The sequence below is a fragment of the Pygoscelis adeliae genome, unplaced genomic scaffold, assembly GCF_000699105.1.
Source record: "Pygoscelis adeliae isolate BGI_AS28 unplaced genomic scaffold, ASM69910v1 Scaffold22, whole genome shotgun sequence".
In the NCBI taxonomy this organism is placed as follows: domain Eukaryota; kingdom Metazoa; phylum Chordata; class Aves; order Sphenisciformes; family Spheniscidae; genus Pygoscelis; species Pygoscelis adeliae.
The window spans coordinates 1,929,081-1,948,871 of record NW_008824350.1 but is presented as its reverse complement, the minus strand read 5'-3'; the positions used below and the strand labels follow the sequence as shown (position 1 = coordinate 1,948,871).

General features: G+C 35.6%; 1 protein-coding gene across 1 annotated transcript in view; it reads right to left on the bottom strand.

The window, feature by feature from the left end:
• Positions 1-19,791, bottom strand: part of TTBK2 (tau tubulin kinase 2) — a 73,398-nt gene that overhangs the window by 24,420 nt on the left and 29,187 nt on the right. Inside the window, 7 exon segments of the mRNA XM_009319202.1 lie at positions 2-85; positions 1,283-1,494; positions 2,894-3,110; positions 4,695-4,852; positions 7,909-8,034; positions 9,045-9,137; positions 9,723-9,788. Coding sequence (XP_009317477.1) covers positions 2-85; positions 1,283-1,494; positions 2,894-3,110; positions 4,695-4,852; positions 7,909-8,034; positions 9,045-9,137; positions 9,723-9,788 — 956 coding nt within the window.

Genomic DNA, 19,791 nt, shown 5'->3' with positions numbered 1-19,791 from the left:
AATGGAAGTTTTCTGAGAAAGAGGAGGAACAGCAGCAACAGGAGTCTCTGCCGCAGCATTCAAGTCTTTCTGCATCTTCTCCAAACTTAAGAAAAGAAGTTAATATCTGAATTAGTTAAGAATTAATTAAATAATGTAAGCTACATTTGAGTTTTTTCAGGAAAGGAAAACTAGATTTATACAAAAATTTGTTGTCATATTTTAGAACAATCTACAATGGTTGAAAGATCCACAATTTGAGACAAATAAAACTGATGTCAAGTAAAAATGGGCAGATGGTCTTAGAAATTTGCACATATTGTAAGTGTAATGTATCATATTGTATTGTAAATGTAATTACCAGAAGGGAGAATAGTAAGTGGATACCAACTCAGTGGTGAGGCTACCACCAAATGTCCACTGTACTTAATTTATGCTACAAAGCAGAGACTCAAAGCAGAACAGAAGAAACAGATGTCTCCAGCAGCAGTTAGTAGATGCTTTCAAGAAGAATGTTATTGATTGTTTTGATTGATTCCTTATTTATGCTTTGCATAACTTGCTTCATCAAACAAATTCACACTCCTAACCCCCCTATGATGTATTTAGAAGGATTTTGCCACTGTCAGCATCTCAGCTGTCTTCTGCTGTCCCCACTCAGCCTCTGCCTTTCAGTCAGATTTCACTGTGTCCTTCTTCCCTTATTCTTTCTACACCTAGGCAAATTGATTGAATCTGTTCTCATACATCTGTCGCTTTTCTACCTTCAAATTCCATTTTAAGACCTCTGTCTTCTATCAAGATTTTTTTTATGTTGGTGCAACACCTTTGAGCATAACTAAACCTGCTGCATGCAGGTAGATTTCTAACTTTACTTCATAACTCCACTTCTTCTAAACTGTCCTTCTCATGTCATATAATCTAATCCCATATTACCTCTATTGAGCACCTGATGTCACCATTCTTACTTAGGATGAGTTGTACTGACTGTCAAGAGTATCCCACTGAAGAAAAAGGTAATCAACATCAGGATTACACTACTAGGTCTTGAAATAAAAAATTCTCAAGTGTGGAAGTCCGACTTTAACTGTGTACTAGCACTAATCTTTTTTTAAAGAAGCTGCCAAGTGGTGAAAACCATTAATTGAGCAATATTATGAACATAGTAAATAGTTTGCTGTAGCTTGCATAAGCATAACTCAGCAGCTCCATTCCTGGTTTTCACACGGTAGAGGAAAGATGATAGTATCTTAACTACATATCCTGAAAAGATCTAAGCATAAAAATAAAATAATTTCTTTACCAGGTCTCAAGAAATTTGTCAGTGTCTGGCTTTGACTCCAACGTCAGACGCTTCTCCAGTTCAAAGCTGTGAATTGAACGTAACTTCCGCACCAGTGGGACATCTCTGTCTAGCTGGGTGGTCTCTGAGCGAACACGAATTGGAGAACCGAGACTTGGTGCATTAAGCATTCCATTCACTGGCCCATGGCTGTTTTCTTCCTCTGTGGCAGCCTGTGGAAAAAGTAAGGTAAAAATGTAACTCACTAGGAGCGGCAAAACAGAGGAAGACAAGGTACTACATGGTGAATACCATCCAGGTTTTTAGCCAGTGATAAGCCAATTCGTATTTGGAATGGTCCTTAAGTTCATGCCATAGTTAAGGTAGTTTAGATATGCTCTTCAGCACACACCTACAAACAGACAAAATACTAGTAATATACCAGTTCTGGGTAGGTCTGAGAACAGGAGTCTCAAAAACCCAGTAATACACTTAAATTTACTCTGATATTTCACACCCATCTCTGAAATTTTCTTTAATAATAGTCTGAAACCTGGCACTTGGTAGCATCTTCAGTCTGCTTTACAGTCAAGTGCTCTTATTAAAGAGAAGCTAGTTTCCAAGCTGTCTTTATGATTCCCTGGAGCATATAACACTGTTATATACTAAATCTAGTAGATATTTCTGCAATTTAGAACTATGTTTTAGTCCAACCGCATTCCATCTTGCATACTAACTGGACATGATTTAGAGCTGGGAAATCATGATCATCCTTAGTTTCAACAGGTATAACTAATAGAAAATGCCTTTGTTTAAACCAGAGCAATCTCCTTTCTCCCTCTGGTAAAAAACAAACAAGCAAGCATATTTGAAAATAGTCACCATGCCTTACTCTTCCCACAACACATATTTTTCTAGCAAACAAGAAGTAACAGCCTCAAAACTAGACAGCTCTCCTAGGTAAGGAACATTTCAGTAGCAGATCCCTCTTCATGTTCAAACCATTTTTATATCAAGTAACAGCGCTACATTTGTCTGAGTATGAAATGCTGTGATTGTGAGCAAGGGAGACAGGAACCACTTTCTGAGACCACTTTTCAAAATTAAGCAGCATTCTCTTCTAAAGACTAGCCCATGAACCTCTTTGGATCAGTACAAAGGTATCATATCTTATGGAGACAAAAACATTAAGTGAATTAAATGAATACTGCCAATCACACTGTCAATCTGCCAATTGAAGAATAACACTAAAACGTTTTTTCTACATTCAGTGTCTAACTTCTACACATGCAAGATGCAGGAAATTTGCTTTGGTTTCATTCAGTGAGTAAGAATCAAAATCATGTCGGAAGAACATGAATATGAATAAACTACAAAGAATCTCAAATTATCAGCAATCTACTATTCATCATAAAGACCTGATAAAGTGACACAAGGCCCAAAAGCTTGTCTGCTTGTTCCAGTATATAAATCGCTCTAATAAAATGTGTTAGCTCTACCATAAATCTTGTTTTCTTAGACCGTTCTAGCTAATCAACATTAGTAAGACTGCATTATTAATTACATCTTATGTGCACTATGAGGACAGGAAACTGTTCAAAGATGGTCTTCACCATGCAGATTTGTAAGTACCTTACAGATTCCTAGTTTTATCTTATTTCTATTTGCATCCATTTCTTCCCAAACGTCTTTTTCCTGAGGACGCTGATGCCCAGGGGATCCAGGTAGTTTCTCTGGTGAGACACCAACTGGAATACCATTCTCTCCATCACTGAGCTGTTCATCAGGAAACACTTCATCTGTGTTTTCTCGCAGCAAATCTCCTGGGATAGGAGTGGCATTGGCAATTCTACAAAAGTTGTTTAAAAAAAAAAAAATTGGAAAGGTAAAAATGTTGAGACTCTAATGTGTTTCTTGAAATTATTTTCTACTCTATTAAAAGAAAGAAACAAAGAAAAAATTACAAGCAAAAGCATGCTTCTGTAGCAAACTAAATCTTGTAAATTATTTAATATAAAAAACCCTACTTCTTGGCTTTCACAATTTATGTTTCTATAATTTAGGCATATAACAAAAGGTGTAAATCAAAAAACAATCATTTAAAAGCTGCTTTTTTGAATGTTTTCAAAGCAACTTCTGAGAAAATGTGTTAGAGATCAGGTCCAGGCTCAACTTCGCTCCTGACTCTTCTACACATATTTTTCTATACAAAAAACTTAATGGCAGCTTTTATAATATAGTTTCCTTTTCCCCAAAATTTGGTAGAATAACAAAAGATACGAGTGCGAGGAAGAGAGATCACTCAGCAAACTAAATGCAGTTTTAATCACTATTCTTATCAAAGTGCTATTTTGGTCCAATTACTGATAATCAAAACAAGCATAATGCTAACAAGACATTACATTTTAATTTAAGTTCTGTAGTCCCAGTGACTTGGGGCTAAATGGGGCTAAGGCTTAACTCATCTGAAACTGAAGCAATGCCATTCCTAAAAAGTGAATGCTCAGAAGGTCAATTAAAAGCCATTCAGTCATTTACAGTCACCAAAATTGTTAACTGCAAACAAGACTATCAATAACTCCAGTGTGATGCTTAGTGTGATAATGGGGCTGAATCATATGCAAAATCCCTGTCAACTTCAGTGTGTTCAGCAGTGCACACCATACACCTGTGTAATATTAACACCAGCTGATGTCTTGACTGACATTTATTTTCACACTTCTTTTTTTTTAAATCACCTTGAAATACTGGGAGTGTAATACATTCTACATGAATTTCTGGCATTTTTCAGCCTCACTACACTATCAAAACTCCCACGTCACAACCTTCGTGACTCTTAGATAAAAAGTTGATCTACTCAAGGCCTAGAACAGGCACAGTCTTCCTCCTCACCCATAAACACCTCTGTATTCTCCAATCCTCCGAGATGAGTATGGGTGTTATTAAACATGACATCTCGTCCAACTTACTTAATTACAGAAGGTCTCAAAGACCACATTAAATATTATTTTAAACATGACCAAAATCTATCTCCAAATTTCCTATAAAGATCCATTCATTTTTCAAAGTTCTAAGGAAACTGCAGCTAGTAGTTTATTCCAAACTCACAGAAAACAATGGGTTTATTTCCAGGCAGTTAAACTCAGGACGCATCATTTAGTTTCACAAAATATGATTTAGCAAAGGATGGACTAGCAAATTTACATGCAATTTCCTGAGCTGCTATTTTTTTATTGCTATAAATTTAGGACTGCAGTGCTGATCTTTCAGGATAGTATAAAAAGGAACCCTAAAAAGGGAAATACTTCAAATCCTCCCAGACCTCCATTCCTCTATTTATTCAACATCCTGCAGAAAAAACTTAAATTATGGAGATAATCTCCCTTTGGTACTCTGCGGCTGCTTTTTACGTGACCACAATGTGCATACATACCCAATTGCAGCCGGAGTAAGACGAGTGTGTAACTGAGGTGTGGTTGAAGTTGTTGTTGTTGTCAGAGAGCCATCAGTTCCACTCTTCTCCCAGTCAAAAGGGTCACTTTCAACAACCCCAAACGTTTTCATGCTGTTGTCAAACACAGACATGAGAAGCTAAAAATGAAGAACAAAGTTAATAAGCTTCATTTTTGTCTAAGAGACCAAGCAATTAAGAAATATCCTCCTGTAATACTTTAACATCTCTTTAAGATTTTGACTGACAATAATTTTCCAAAAAATGGACACAGTTCTTTATATTAACCATTTCTCATTTTCCAAGGTTTCAAAGTCAAGATATGCAAAATTCTGATTTAAAAAAAAAAAAACCACCAAAAACCCCACATCTGTGTTTTTATCAGTAAAGAGAGGCAAAGATATACCATAGGCTTCCATAAAAAGACAGAAAGACACACACACAGGCATGACTACATTGCTGCAGAATAACATCCAATGGCTCTCCAGCAGAGGAAGATAAAAGAATATGTTCGGTAACACCATTAGAAACCAAGGAAATGAATGAGGAGTACGTAGGGAAGGATACTGATTTGCTAATTCATACATTTCTGTCATTTAGAACCATGTATCATTTACTTTATCTAATGCTGACATTCATCCCACAGAAATGTCACACTGGAAGGTTTCCACCGTCATTTTATGCTATGAAAAAGCACCTAGAACAATTTGTGTCCATGACAGAGAAAGAAATTGCATCTACTTTCCTCTCCCTGTGAAAAAACTTTGTCTCATTCTAGTCACTGGTGGGAAGGCTATGTCCGTATCACATCATCTCTTACTCTGTAACATTTCTGAAATTAATCTCTTTTTTTCCCCCCCCTAAAAGCTAAAACTTCAGTTTTCATTCTTTCGTCCAGTCTAGGATGCTGAAAATTTTTCTCTGGCCTCCTTTAAAAACACATATCCTTTGGCAACTTAAAACAGATGGGAAGTTTGGACCATTTTTCTTGTATAAAGTGGTCATATCCATTTTATCCTTACTCTCAAGAACCTTTGGTGTGCCATCTATCCCAGTCAGTTCTGAAACCCTACTGAACTGCACAAAGCCATAGTTCACTCTCTGTCCCATACGTACTCTCCTTTATTCTCCTCTTCCTGTAAACCTTAAGCAGGCTCTCTTAAGTCAATTTTAAGGCCATTCTCTGTTAAATCTTTTCTACAATTTCTGCTGTAATGCAAATACAAACTCAAATGCTCAATGATGTCAGGATGCTGAGGCAATGTGTGCATAAACACCTGAATAAAATAAACATATCTGACACTGCCAAATCAAACGTGGATTCTGGGCCTACGTCATGAACTTTTTAGACTGTAAACTCTTCAAAGCAGGGATCTTGACCATGTACATTCTTGTTCAGTGCCTAACCATAAATATGAACAAAGAAGGATACATATTGAAGGTATGAATAGCATTGCTACAACAAATACTAGTTAAGAGAGACCAGAGCTTAAATTACCATGGAAAGTAAAGCACTTTCTCACTGCTCTAAGTAAAACGACCCTGCTCTGGTCTATAGGACATGAGCAAGACCATGTCAGAAGGCTCAGGCTGCAGCTACACAACTGCAAATGTTCCATGACCAACCAGAGGACTGTAGATTACTGGGCTGTCTCTATCATGGAGAAACTCTGTCCTGGTATCATATTAATCCCTGAATGCATGTGATGTGTTAGACACAAGTAGACCACAGAAAAAGGTTTTGAAAAAATATGCCTGTGTATATGATTTATCGCTCAGGATATATAATGTAAATAAAAAACATATTTACCAGTCTACAATCAAGGTTTTTCTATGCAACATCAACATTTCTGCAATCAGTAATTTTTATCATAGAAGAAAAAAATAAATCTGATTCATCTTTATAACTAGGCACACAAAACACTCAGAACTTTCTTCATAATTTTCCTCACTGAATTGTAAACTGTAGTATAAATTCCATGGAAATTTGTAATAGAAAAGGAAAAAAAATCAAGGTATTTATTTTTCAGGAACACTGAACATTTTCTGTATTTGTAGTAAGATTTTTTTACATTCAAATTTTTGCACAAAAATTGATTTTTTTTCGCAAATGTGCAGAAGAACATACCAGTACATTTAGACACATTCACTTACTAACAGGAAATTAATTATCCCCTGAGATTTTCAGTTCTTGTTTCGAATCTTGTATATCTTGACTTCTCCATTAATCTTACCGAGGAAAGCACAGGAATCATTCTTATCAAAGTTACAATTCCAGAATTAGTCAGAATGATTTATTTATTTAGTCGTACCAATTCAGCTTGCACACCAGTAGAAAACCATTCCTTCTGGTTTTGCTGAGTCAGTGAGTTGAACAAATGCACAGAGGCAGACAGGTAATGCAAGTGGGAAGCTGACAGGAATGTGTTTCTGGGAGCCAGAGGGAAGGCTCACAGGGACAACTTGTCGTGGTGTGATGTTAGATCAGTTCAACCTCTCCCACAGTTTGAGAAACTGAAAAAAATGCTCAGTCTCTCCCTCCCTGCTTTTCCTGAGCATTCCTCTGCTGCTTTCCACATACTGGTATAGAACAAAGTTCCATCTTTGAATTTTATTTATTGTTAAATCATGGGTCAACACTGAGTAAGACATATTCTACAGCATATCCTCTCGGCACCTATAACCTTATCACTGAGCTGAGGCTGTCTATTTCAGCAGGCAATACTCTCTTAAACAAAGAAAAATGACTAGTTTTCTGGTGATTTCTGTAGGCGATACTTCAGTCTTAAAAACCCACCATGGCTGCATGTTGTGCTCTAGCTGTATATATTGTAGGTGCTGAGCTCCAGATTTTGGAAAACTGCCAGAATGACTATCACTGAGAAAACAATCTGATCGATTTAACTTAAGGAGCACCCACTAGAGGCTACAATAGTAGGATAGCACCCGAACCTAACAGAATACTGACTGCAAAGCAACTGTCAATTGCTTTTAGAAACTTAACTGCCTTACTCTTCCCAAATGGAAAAAAAGGAGAAGTTTTTGTGGCACTAGATGGTCATTAAAATAACTTTGTGGTGGCACAATCCATAATCACTACCAAGACTCCACAATGAAATCAAAGGAAATTGAAGATTAAATAGCATAAAATTCTGCTATTTAAAAATCAGAAAGACAAAATAGGAAAAATGTTTACCTGATAATCAGGCTTTGTAAAGTAATCTAAATTAGAAATGTGATCCAGAAAGATGTTGAATTCTTGAGGAAGATGTTTCAACATAAGTCTGTGCTCGTACCTTTCTTTAATGGAGCCCACTTGCTCCTAGGAGTAGATAACACAAACATTAACATGCCTTCATTTTCTGCTAGAACATATTCACCTTGTATCTTACAGACATTCGGTACGCTACTGGCCAGAAAGATGGGTAAGTACATTCCACTGAATAGTACTGAGGAAGGCCATTCTACATCAGATAGCAAGATAGGAGATTCTGTCATTGCCCTCAGTACACATGCAAAATAATGTACAAACTTCAGATTCAGTATGAAATGCCATTTAATTTTCTGCTGTGTTTAATGCTGCCTGATATCAAGGACTGTCATTAGGCACCAAACCCTTGTAAAAAGCATGTTTTAAAGATTTAAATACCCTGCTACATCATCTGAAGTTCAGTCACTTTTTGGTGTATATTTGGTCATCACAGTATATTGCGTAAGATCAGTAAATCCTTTCCAGTGTAAGATGAGTAAATCAAAACCAAAAAAGAGACACTACCTATATACCACATTGTCATCTACCAATGCATAAACCACATCAGAGAGTAACTTTGTTTCAATCCTATTTCAAAAGAAGTTGAAAGAAGCAGTAATAGGCTAATTAGACATTGTTTCTTCGCATACCTCATCTATGATATATGACTAAAGGCACTACTGCATATTGACCGATTCACTTCTGTTCATCAGCAAATAAGAAATGCCCATTTCACAAATAATCAAAATAGATCAGAAATTCTAAATGTATGATAGGTGAAATCAAAAAGTACGCAAGTGAAAACAGGAAAATTAAATAAGTGGCATATATACACTTACTTTTGCCTTTTAAAACATTTGCAAACTAGAAGCACAATCCATGTCCTGCCTAGAACAGTTCATAAAACTTGATTGCTTTTTATACCATAACACTAGCAATGAGAACTAACACTAGAAAACACTGGAAAATGTAATGTCAAAATTAATGAACCAGTGATTCTTAGTGGAATCTTTATCACAGCAGTCGCTTGCAATCCAGAAGTAAAACTCCCTCATGCTCTTTGGTTTCACTTTTAGGTTTACCTTATCTTTTATTTTTCTCCAAGGCAGTTGCCCAACCACAAATTCCACCAACATGTAGAACAGGGACCAGAGGTCATCATGCCGACCCATTTCCTGTGAAAAAGAAATATTATTCTAATGCATCTTACAAATACCTATAAGACAAAAGGGAAGATAGATTCTTTACTGCTCTGGAGACTTAAATTATTATATATAAAAATAATCAACGCTGCAAAACAAGTTTGTGTAATTAAATCCAGCAACTATTTTAAGTAGAAACATACAAGTAAATTTCCATAGAAGATACAGAGAAACAAAACAGAAGTGGAAGTGTGTTAAAATAACATTGCAAATCTCTATACTGGAAGAGCTGTTTATTCAGATTTCTTTAATGTATGATGTTAAGACAACATACTGGCCATTACGTATTTTATAAAAACTCAGTAACTTCACCTTTTTAATTTATTAACTTACAACACAATTGAACACCAAAGGTAACTATTAAAACCACTATTATTTCTACAACAAGAACTTTTTTACCCTCGACTACTGTGTATTATCCTTTCCCAAAATTTGTAAGTATTAATTTCTACATAATAAATACACACATAAGAATACAAAAAAAGAAATCAATAGGAACTGTGTTACTGACTGCTTTCAGCTACATGAGATGGATATGATATAGATTGGGATACTCACTCTGTTTCTATGAGCATTGATCGATGCGTATCGTACTGTTCCTCGAAAACCAGCGACAGCTCGGGGCTGTCAAAGAATAGAAAAAGAAGATTCTCATTGTCAGAAATAAACCCTGACTACTTAACTTGGCATCTACAAAGTGAGTATGGAGCCACAGCAAATATCATTTGAGACTTTTTGTTTTGTTTCAAGTTACCATGTTTCTACAAGTTCTCAGTGGAAATCTAAGTAGGCACCACAAAGAGACATATGTCATAGTTTTTTAAACCATCTCTTTATGTCAGTTTTTGCTCTCCACAGGCATCAAGTCCTGTTTACCTCAGCCCTCAAAAAAGCTATATGGCAGAACTATTCTTCTTTTTTCTCCAATAATGAAATTATTTCTTGGTTTTAACTATTAGAGGTTTGAGTTTTTAAATTCTGACAGGTTCTAAACCATAATGATTTCTTCCACTTTGCTAAAATACACCAATATTATGTGGTATGAACAGACAACTAGCCATTTATTGAAATTGCTAGCAACATTTTCACAAATTATTTTCTGAACTAGCAAACCAATCAATATTTTGAGAAATTCCAAAAGCAGGGAAAGCCCCAGGTAAGTCTCAAAGCTGTGACTGAGCAATAAATAGCAAGGGCTGCACTACAGGCACCAATTAAAAATCTTTCTTTCTTTTCTAGTTTCTGAATACCAGCATTTCCTCCCTGACACTCTAGATATTGTATGATCATAAGTCAATTGGTGTTTTATAATCACAGAATATATTTTCCCATCCTTCTTTCCGTCAAATAAAATGTTACAAAAAGAATTATATAATTGATAATAGTCATAATTACTACATATTTACAATTAAAAAAAAAAAAAAAACCAACTGTGGTGTTATTACTTTGCCCATGACAGATATCCAATCCATGCTACCCCCTTAATTAATCGTTCTATACAGAGAGAACTGCCAGAACTGCTAAATTTGCTTTCTTTTACACAGTCTTATCTTCCCAATCAATAATTCGTTTTGTTTCCTCTAACAGTGAATGTGAGAAACTTGAATTATCTTCCTCACCTCTTACTTGTACTTAGGGGGGTATTGGTGATCTGTCTGCCTGCCCCAGACTCATGACAATTCTTAAATTCTTAAATTTTAAAAAATTTTGCACAATACATTGAAAAGTCTGGTTTGATACATACACAAAGATAACCACAATACAAAATTATTACCCGATTAAGATAAAACACTTCAGTCTCTCCCCACCTATATATATAGGTATAATTTCTTCTTATCCACCAAGAGACTCTACACTGACAGCTATCATTTCAGTACATCAGGAGCTGCCATTACTGTCAGTAACCCCATCAATTAAATCCAGCAGCATTATGCAGCAATGTCTTTAAAAAGGATTCAACAGCCCATCTAATCAATGTCTGCTAGAGTGGTACGATGAGAGCTGAACCAGCGTTAGTTAAGGTGGAGAATATTTTCTAGGATGTTCTTAACATGAGCAGGTTCTCAGACGATATTCCATAAATCTTAGGTTTTGCATGTTGTCATAAAGTTTAAATGGTGCTTGGAACACATTTTGTGTTCAGGCAGGACAGACAATTGAGTTACTATCTTAAATCTTCTATCATATTCCATACTGAACTTTACTCTGAAATGAAGCATAACGCTGTAGTTGCAGAAATTTCACAGTACCATGCAATTATAAAAAGAATAGCTCAAAATGCTTTGAAGCTGCTAAATTTCAGGAGAAACTAATTTTTTCAAAAAAAGGCCTTAAGTCTCCTTCTTAGTAGTTCTGAAGATTGGCAAACCATCCAAGTAAGAATAATACAGCATTGCTGCCAAGACAATCAAAATATAGGTAAATTTCCAAAAAGATGCAGTTTGATGTATAGCACTTCTTCAGAAGGGCACTGAGAGCTTAACTTTAAAATACCCAGAAATATAAATTCAGTAAATCCCAAGAGCATAAAATTTCAGAAGATGAAACCAAATGCTTACTGTCTTCAGCCTCTGGTCTGAATGTTAAAACGGAAGGACTATATTCAGTTTTACTAAGTTAAATATTTCCATTCTCCTGAGAATAATGAAAAATATGAGAACTAGGATGAAATGAGGCTTTTATTCCTAGGGTAACAACTTCAATTTCTACTTGATAACTAGCACAAAAACATTTCAGTTGCCTGACAAGGAAATAAAAAAAGAGTAAGAAATGACATATGGAATCTAAATTATCCCATCCAGTTTACAAAAACTAGCAATCTGACCTATCCAGTTCTGTCCTGGGGGAGAAAAGTCCATATGAGGAATTTCATTGTGTGCCAACTCAATTGCTTTTGAATGTTAAAGTCGCTGCCATTCTTAGACATTCCAATGAAATTATTTGCCCTAAGATGATTTCAATTATCTGAGAATCACGTGGCTGGGGGAGGGGGAAGCATGAATACTGTTTCTATATATTAGCTTATCACGAAATGAATTCTGAATTCTTTACCCCAGCAAGGATATCTAAATCCTTTTACAATCTCTTGCCTTAAGGTGTAGTTTGTATAAATCTGACTTAAGAGCATCTGTAACTCTGTTACATTTTAAGACACAATGAAATACCTTTTTGTAATGCAGCTGGTCACTATTTAATAGTGGTATTACAATGCCACACAACAACAATAAATTAATTCTATTATGGCACTAACAACATCAATGATGGCTCTGATAGCTCAAATCAAGTTTGCCCAATTCAGAATAGCATTTATAGACTTCTGAGCATTTGCAAAACTTCTGAAACTGTTTCAGAGCTCTTTATGTGTCTCATAACGGCTCATGTAGTAAAAGAGAAATATTACAGACAATAATAGCAACTTCCTGAATGATTCACCACATTTTTTCGAAAATACCCCTCTGCTATTACTGATCATCTTATTTTGTTTTTAGACACCTCCAAATTTTTCCTACCTGAGCTCACCTGCCCCCAATTGGAAAAAAAAAAAGCCTTGCAGAAACATCATTTATAGTATTGTCTTCTAGATGCCTTATCTAAGAAAGCTGCTACCTGCAGCAATTGAGCTTCCTTAAAGCAAAGTAGATTTCCTTGTTGAGAAACAAGCTTAATAGGTCCATTTTTTTCAGTCATTACAGGTGACCTATTAATACAACCAACAGAGTAACAGATTCTATGGCATTTTTGGAGCATATAGCTGTAAAGGGCATTTGTACTAAAGAGATGGTGAATCATACATTTGAATATACCTGTGAATTCCACTGACACCCTTGATTAAAATGGAGCACATCTATGTTCCTTTCCATGACAAATGCCATAATCAACATTCTCCTGTTTTTTCACTTGAAATTTAGTGGGTTTTTTTTCTTATCAGTCAGAGACTGGGAGCAACCGCCACATCCAGGTGCTGTCTCAGTTGTGGGGATTCATTAACAGTCCACTCAGCAGTGGATTCCATTCTTCAGCTCTTCCATATTTAACAGTTTTAGCTTGCATTCATTTCTATTTATTTATTGTAACTATTGTTATGTTTTTTCTTCAGATAGAGTAAGAAAGCTTTTGAAATAGACAACTCTCAAATTGGCACAGGAAGAAATGGGAAATTAGGGAAGAGTTCTTAGATTCTAGAGTCATACTTTCTGCAGAAAAAAGAATTCCTACAAAACTCTGCCTTAAATCCCAGGTATTAAATTAGTGGTAATGGCCATACAGATCACATGATTTAGTTCTTTTATTAGAATAAGGGATATAATTTTTAAGAAGGCTAGAGTTCTTCCATACTTATATTTGACACAAAACATACTTCGCAAGTCTTCTACAAAACTGTAACTTGTTTGGATCAGTTTACATAAAAAAGTTTTTTCTAATAAAATTAGTTCAAGCAGTGATCTGGAAGTCAGAACTGTCTCAGATTTGATTACTATCACTAAATTCTACAAATGTAAGTTAAAATAAATTATTTTGTAGATACATGCATATGAAGCAGATCCAATGACTATGAAGAATTTTTCTACACATAAAGGTACTTTTTAATGTAACATCAGTTTTCTTTGGAGGTGGCCCTGCCCTGGAAACACACGACAATGTCTTAAATAAACTGCATGCAGGAAATTAGGAGTTCCTAGAAAAGTGAACTATTTCCTCTAAGCACACAGGTTTGCAGATTCCTGGGAGACACTATGCTTACAAACCTGTCTACGACTGCTGCTTCCTCGGAGGGGCTGTGGAGGAGGCAAATCACACTCCTTAGCTCAGTTCAGTATCTCTAGATAAATGTTCTGGGTTTATTGCTCTGCACAATGTTGGAAATGTTATGCAGAGCAAAACGTTAACTTTTTACTGCAGTCATGGAAACTAGATAATAAACATGAAAAAATAAAACAATAATGATTCTTTATATCTGACACACACCACGGTTTTTCCTATCAGTCAGGCAATGACTGAGAATTCTTAAGTGTCTTCAGAATTGGATTGAGAAACCAGCTCAAGCAGTGAACCCCAGCTCCTCGGTGCTGCCTCTAAAGCAGAGTTCTAAAGCACATAGGGGTGTGGGTAGAGAAGCAGCCACCTACATTACCTCTATTTCCCTTTGTTAAATGCAGAATCCTCCTGTCTTATCTTTTCCCTTTAAAAAGTCAATTTCCTAGTTCTTTTACCCAACAGGAATATATTTCCAGGATTGGAACTATACACAGTTCCAATTCTTTGGAACCATTTTTCATACCAAATGGCTTCAACAATTCACATTCGCATCTCCCCTTTTTTGTGGATATAGGCTTTGCAATCTAATTTAATGCCTAGCATGTGTTAGCACCAGTTTAAAGTAAATGAAAATTTCAGGAATCATCTGGGTAAGGAAAGATCAAGCAGTTGAAATACAATTGCCATTACAATTTATTATACATCTCAATTAGTTTTCACTGTATATACAGCTCTTCAAACCCACACTTTTAGCTCCCTATAAAAACCACATCAGACACTAATAACAGAGTACTTGCACTTATAACTCTTTTATCAACCTATCTCCTACCAGTTGTCAGTGTGATATATTATTTGGACTCAGATCTACCTAAACAAAAATTCTGATTTCCAAAAATTGAATGTAGCTGTCTGATCCTATGCTACTTAGTTCCAGCAGAAGCTGGGTAACAAGCCGAGTTAACATCGTTTACAAGTTTACGATTAAATTTTGCTATTGTGGGTTCTAACAGACATGTGGTGACAAATGAAAGTTTAACTCCAACTGCCTGTGCTGCAAAGAGCATCACCATCTCTAAGACAGCAATATTTGATACATGAACCAGCTCCCGAGCTACTCAGTTTTCAATCTGGAGTATTTACTTAGCCGATGTGATGCACTAGCTGAAAACGGCAATCATTCCAAAGCTGACTCATGAGCAGACAAAAAGTCTGGTGGGCTGGAGATGGTAACAACCTACTAAGTGTCTGTCACAAACCTGAACTTACTGCAGTGAAAAATCACACAGGATAAATCTGCCGTGTATGTTTGCTTTGCCCTGTGCAATCTTTCCTCTTCCTCTTATACCAGCAGCTGAAGCAGAGATTACTGTAAGAGGAAGAATACCTAACGTAAGCCAGCTAATGCTCTGGCATAGAATTTACCCAGACAGCAGAATATTGTTTTACTTATCTCCATAAGTAAAAATGTTATGGTTGTTCTGCATTATGGGAAGTCCTGTGCTCTTAGCAGACTGGAGAACCGAGACCTTCATTTTTAATTGTTTTGTACATATCATGTTTAGTATTTATAATGATAATACCATACATTAAAGAGTTGCATCAATCCAGCAGTACACCTATTTCAGTAGTAGACCTATTTTCAACTAAGGATGAGAAGCAAAAGGTCTCAAGCAAGCTAATGTACATAAAATAACACACTTTCCTTCTTTAAGCTATTCAAAATAATTTTTCATAACTCAGCGGAGAATTTAGTCCATAGCTCAGAAAGAATTAGAAACTAAAGTTTCTGTTTTGATTTTGGTTTGCTTCTATTTTCATGAGGAAACAAATTTTACTGGACCAAACCATCTGTCTTTCCACTATAATAGCTTTTAATTTCAAACAAATAGAAGAGCTCTCAAAGACTTTCAGTTCCTGCAAGTTTAATGAAAATTGGTGATTAAAGACAGAACCCAAATTAGTACCTTGACACAGAGGCAGATAGCTAAAATTCAATTAAAATGGCTCACATCCATCTTGAGGGACCCCAATCAGTTGGTCAGTCAGCATGTATTTTAGATGGCAAGTAAGCACATGCCTAGTCCCAAAACTGTACTGGTCAGAAAGGTAGGATGTAGTATGAAGCTGAAAATACTAAGAAATTTGGAGGGCATAAGGGAAGCAGTACACAAAACCATAGGAAAGCAGTAAGTTTCACCATTCACAGAATATTTTTTTTTCAAAGATAATATCAAATCTCAGTGGAAAAATTATTTCTCTTTTTTTTAAAGGACTGTAAAGCCCATTCCCATCAGCATCTGTCAGTTCTACAGAAAATAAAGGAACTGCTATATCAGAACATAGAACAGCTATAGTGCACACCAGAATTTCTAAATTAAGTTGTTCAATGATTGTTTGGATATGATACCAGTGTTCTGCACACCACAGGAAAGGAGAAAAAAAACCAATATACTGCAACAAAGTATTGTATTATGAGAATTAAATCTTTTTCATATCTCAGCTATTTATCAACCTGTTCCTTCAGGCAGGATATTAATAGATTGTGTATTCTTTTTATTTTTCACCCAAAAACCCCCAAACACCAGGTCACAAAGAATCTTCCTCTCAAAGAAATAACCATAAATGATGTTCTTAAGATTTTCATTTTGTTTAATTATTGCAAGAATATTCCATAGAGATGTTACAAAATAATATCACACCACATTAAATTCATATATCCATTCTACTTGTGTCACCTTCTAAGTCAATTCATAATGCTCTTTTTTCATCTTTTACATTAACTCACTACCTGCTTTTTTCACCTTGTACTATCACACACGAGACAACAGCTGCCTGTCTCTATAACACTGATTTCCTTCATTTCTTCTTTGTCAGTAATACAATCAAACTTGCAAGGATTATGTTCAGTGGATGCTGAGAATGCTACATACATACATTATAAGATTGTGCCTTAAATAATCTCCCTCTATGTCCTTGAAGGAGGTTATGGCAGACAAACACAGTAAATAGCGTTACACTGGTAGGTATAACACAGCTATGCATTACTTCAAAAACTTTTGAACCCTAACAATTTAATAGTTATTTTAATCTCTTTATTAAAAAAATAATGTCTGCACAAACCTCTCCAAACTAACTCCCTTGTCTTCCCTATAAAGTTATGACTAATTCAGAAACGGAGCCTCAAATGACTAATATAATTCTTTCAACTCATGCAGATTCCTGCTTATAAAACCAATAAAACAAAGGGCTCTTGGCTTAGTCTCTCCAGCAAATAATTATTTCCATAGTTATTGAGATTTAAGAAACAATGAAGATCAATTAGGCTCCAGTCTTTGCTGACTTAGATGACATGAGGGAAAGAATTAAGGAGTATGTATAGGTTATTATGTAAGAATGAGGCTATATGTTTACATCTTGAATTGAATGGCTCTGATATTATATAACAATTCCTTTGCTACAGAACTGAAAGTTATAAAGAAAAGATAGTCATCTTAGACTCTTCAACAGAACTCCATTTACTGAAACAAAGCTTTTTTTCTTTGAAGTAGTTGATAGCTTTTTAAAAAATGAACTATCAAATACTTAGCTCAGAATTTAGAAGGAAATCTTGCAAATGTCATCTAATTCCAAAAATATATGTAATGTAGTCTGATGCAGATTTAGTGAAGAAAAGCTGAAAACATAGTTTTAAAATATTTGTTCTTTAGACATTGCCTTTGTCCTACAGTAGCAAAATGTACAAAATTTAATTTTATAGACATGGAAAGGCAGAAGTGCAGATTCCTGCTTATAAAACCAATAAAACAAAGGGCTCTTGGCTTAGTCTCTCCAGCAAATAATTATTTCCATAGTTATTGAGATTTAAGAAACAATGAAGATCAATTAGGCTCCAGTCTTTGCTGACTTAGATGACATGAGGGAAAGAATTAAGGAGTATGTATAGGTTATTATGTAAGAATGAGGCTATATGTTTACATCTTGAATTGAATGGCTCTGATATTATATAACAATTCCTTTGCTACAGAACTGAAAGTTATAAGGAAAAGATAGTCATCTTAGACTCTTCAACAGAACTCCATTTACTGAAACAAAGCTTTTTTTCTTTGAAGTAGTTGATAGCTTTTTAAAAAATGAACTATCAAATACTTAGCTCAGAATTTAGAAGGAAATCTTGCAAATGTCATCTAATTCCAAAAATATATGTAATGTAGTCTGACTGATGCAGATTTAGTGAAGAAAAGCTGAAAACATAGTTTTAAAATATTTGTTCTTTAGACATTGCCTTTGTCCTACAGTAGCAAAATGTACAAAATTTAATTTTATAGACATGGAAAGGCAGAAGTGGGCTATAACAGGAAGGGATAGTCAGGTTTCCAAAAAAATTACCCCAGTCCTCTCTTCCAATGCTACTTTCGAATCATTATTTATTAATAAAAATATTTATTTTAGAAACAAAGAACATACAGTAAATAGTTTCCAACCCTATTTTCAGGAGCTTAATGCATTCTATTTGGCAGCTGAATTATATCACATACATCTCTATTGCTCCTTCTTTTATTTTTATCTGTGCCATAATAGCTGAACTGATTTTGCTAATTGCTGGAAAACACACAATCAGTGCAACAACATTATTCAAAATAAATTAAGATTTACACACTAAAGATTTAAAATACTCCTTTGTTTATAATTTCTTGTTCATTCTATGCCTTTCTGCTGATTTGTAGAGAGTTCAGTACAAAACTATTACTTTATTACTAAACTATTACTATTACTAAAACATTATTTTAATGTTTTACAGTCCCAGCTCTTGAATCTTCCCAAGAAGTGCTGAAGAGAAGTGTTAGGAGGCTGACTCAAAATACATGATTACAATGCCTGTTCTATGGTTCAAGTTAAAACTGCAACTTGCCAACTTATTCCATCATGTCAAACTCCTCAGTAAGCCGGCAACAATGAAAAATTGGACATAATCTACTTTGTTGCATCACACCCCACTTCCCTGTCATGTCTTCTTCCTCACTTCATATAGATTAGAACAAATATTTCTAAAAACTATTTCAAGAAGCAGCTGACCCAGCGCAATGCTCTACGGAGACAGACACTACTTTTGGTCTTGGCGGAGCATAGTGGTCTTTCCAGGCTAGATAGCCCACACAAAGCTTCACACTAATACAGAGGAACTACCGCCAGATTTAAAGTTCACTGAGGCATTTACATGACACCTTTGAGGCTATCACCAAATGTTTCTTGTTCTTTGTTTCAGCACCTGCTATCTTCACTTCTGCAGTAGAGAGGGAGTGAGGCAGGTAAATAATATTCATTCTCAGTCACCCTTTTCCCACTCCTTCTCCTCCTGTTTTTCCCTTGCATTTTCTGATACTTCATACACTCTATTCCTCTCCCCTATTTCATGAAATCTAATCACAGACCTGGGAAGGAAGAAAGGGAAAATCTGAAGGGTTAAGTGGAACGCACAATGATTTGGTAAAGATCGGTTGAAAGAATTTGGTAGGGAGGAATCGCTGCAAGTTACATAGCCATTTAATGCCTGACATTACTTCACTGTGTTCAGTGCCTTCTTCACATTAATTTCTGTCTTCATTAGACAAACTGTTCTGGTTTCAGCAGAGATAGAGTTAATTTTCTTCCTAGTAGCTGGTACAGTGCTGTGTTTTGGATTCAGTATGAGAATAATGTTGATAGCAACAACTAAAACATCAGTGTGTTAAGTAGTGCTTACACTAGTCAAGGACTTTTCAGCTTCCCATGCTCTGCCAGCAAGAAGCTGGGAGGGGGCACAGACAGGACAGCTGACCCAAACTGGCCATATGACGTCATGCTCACTATATAAACTGGGGGGGGGGGTGCGGGG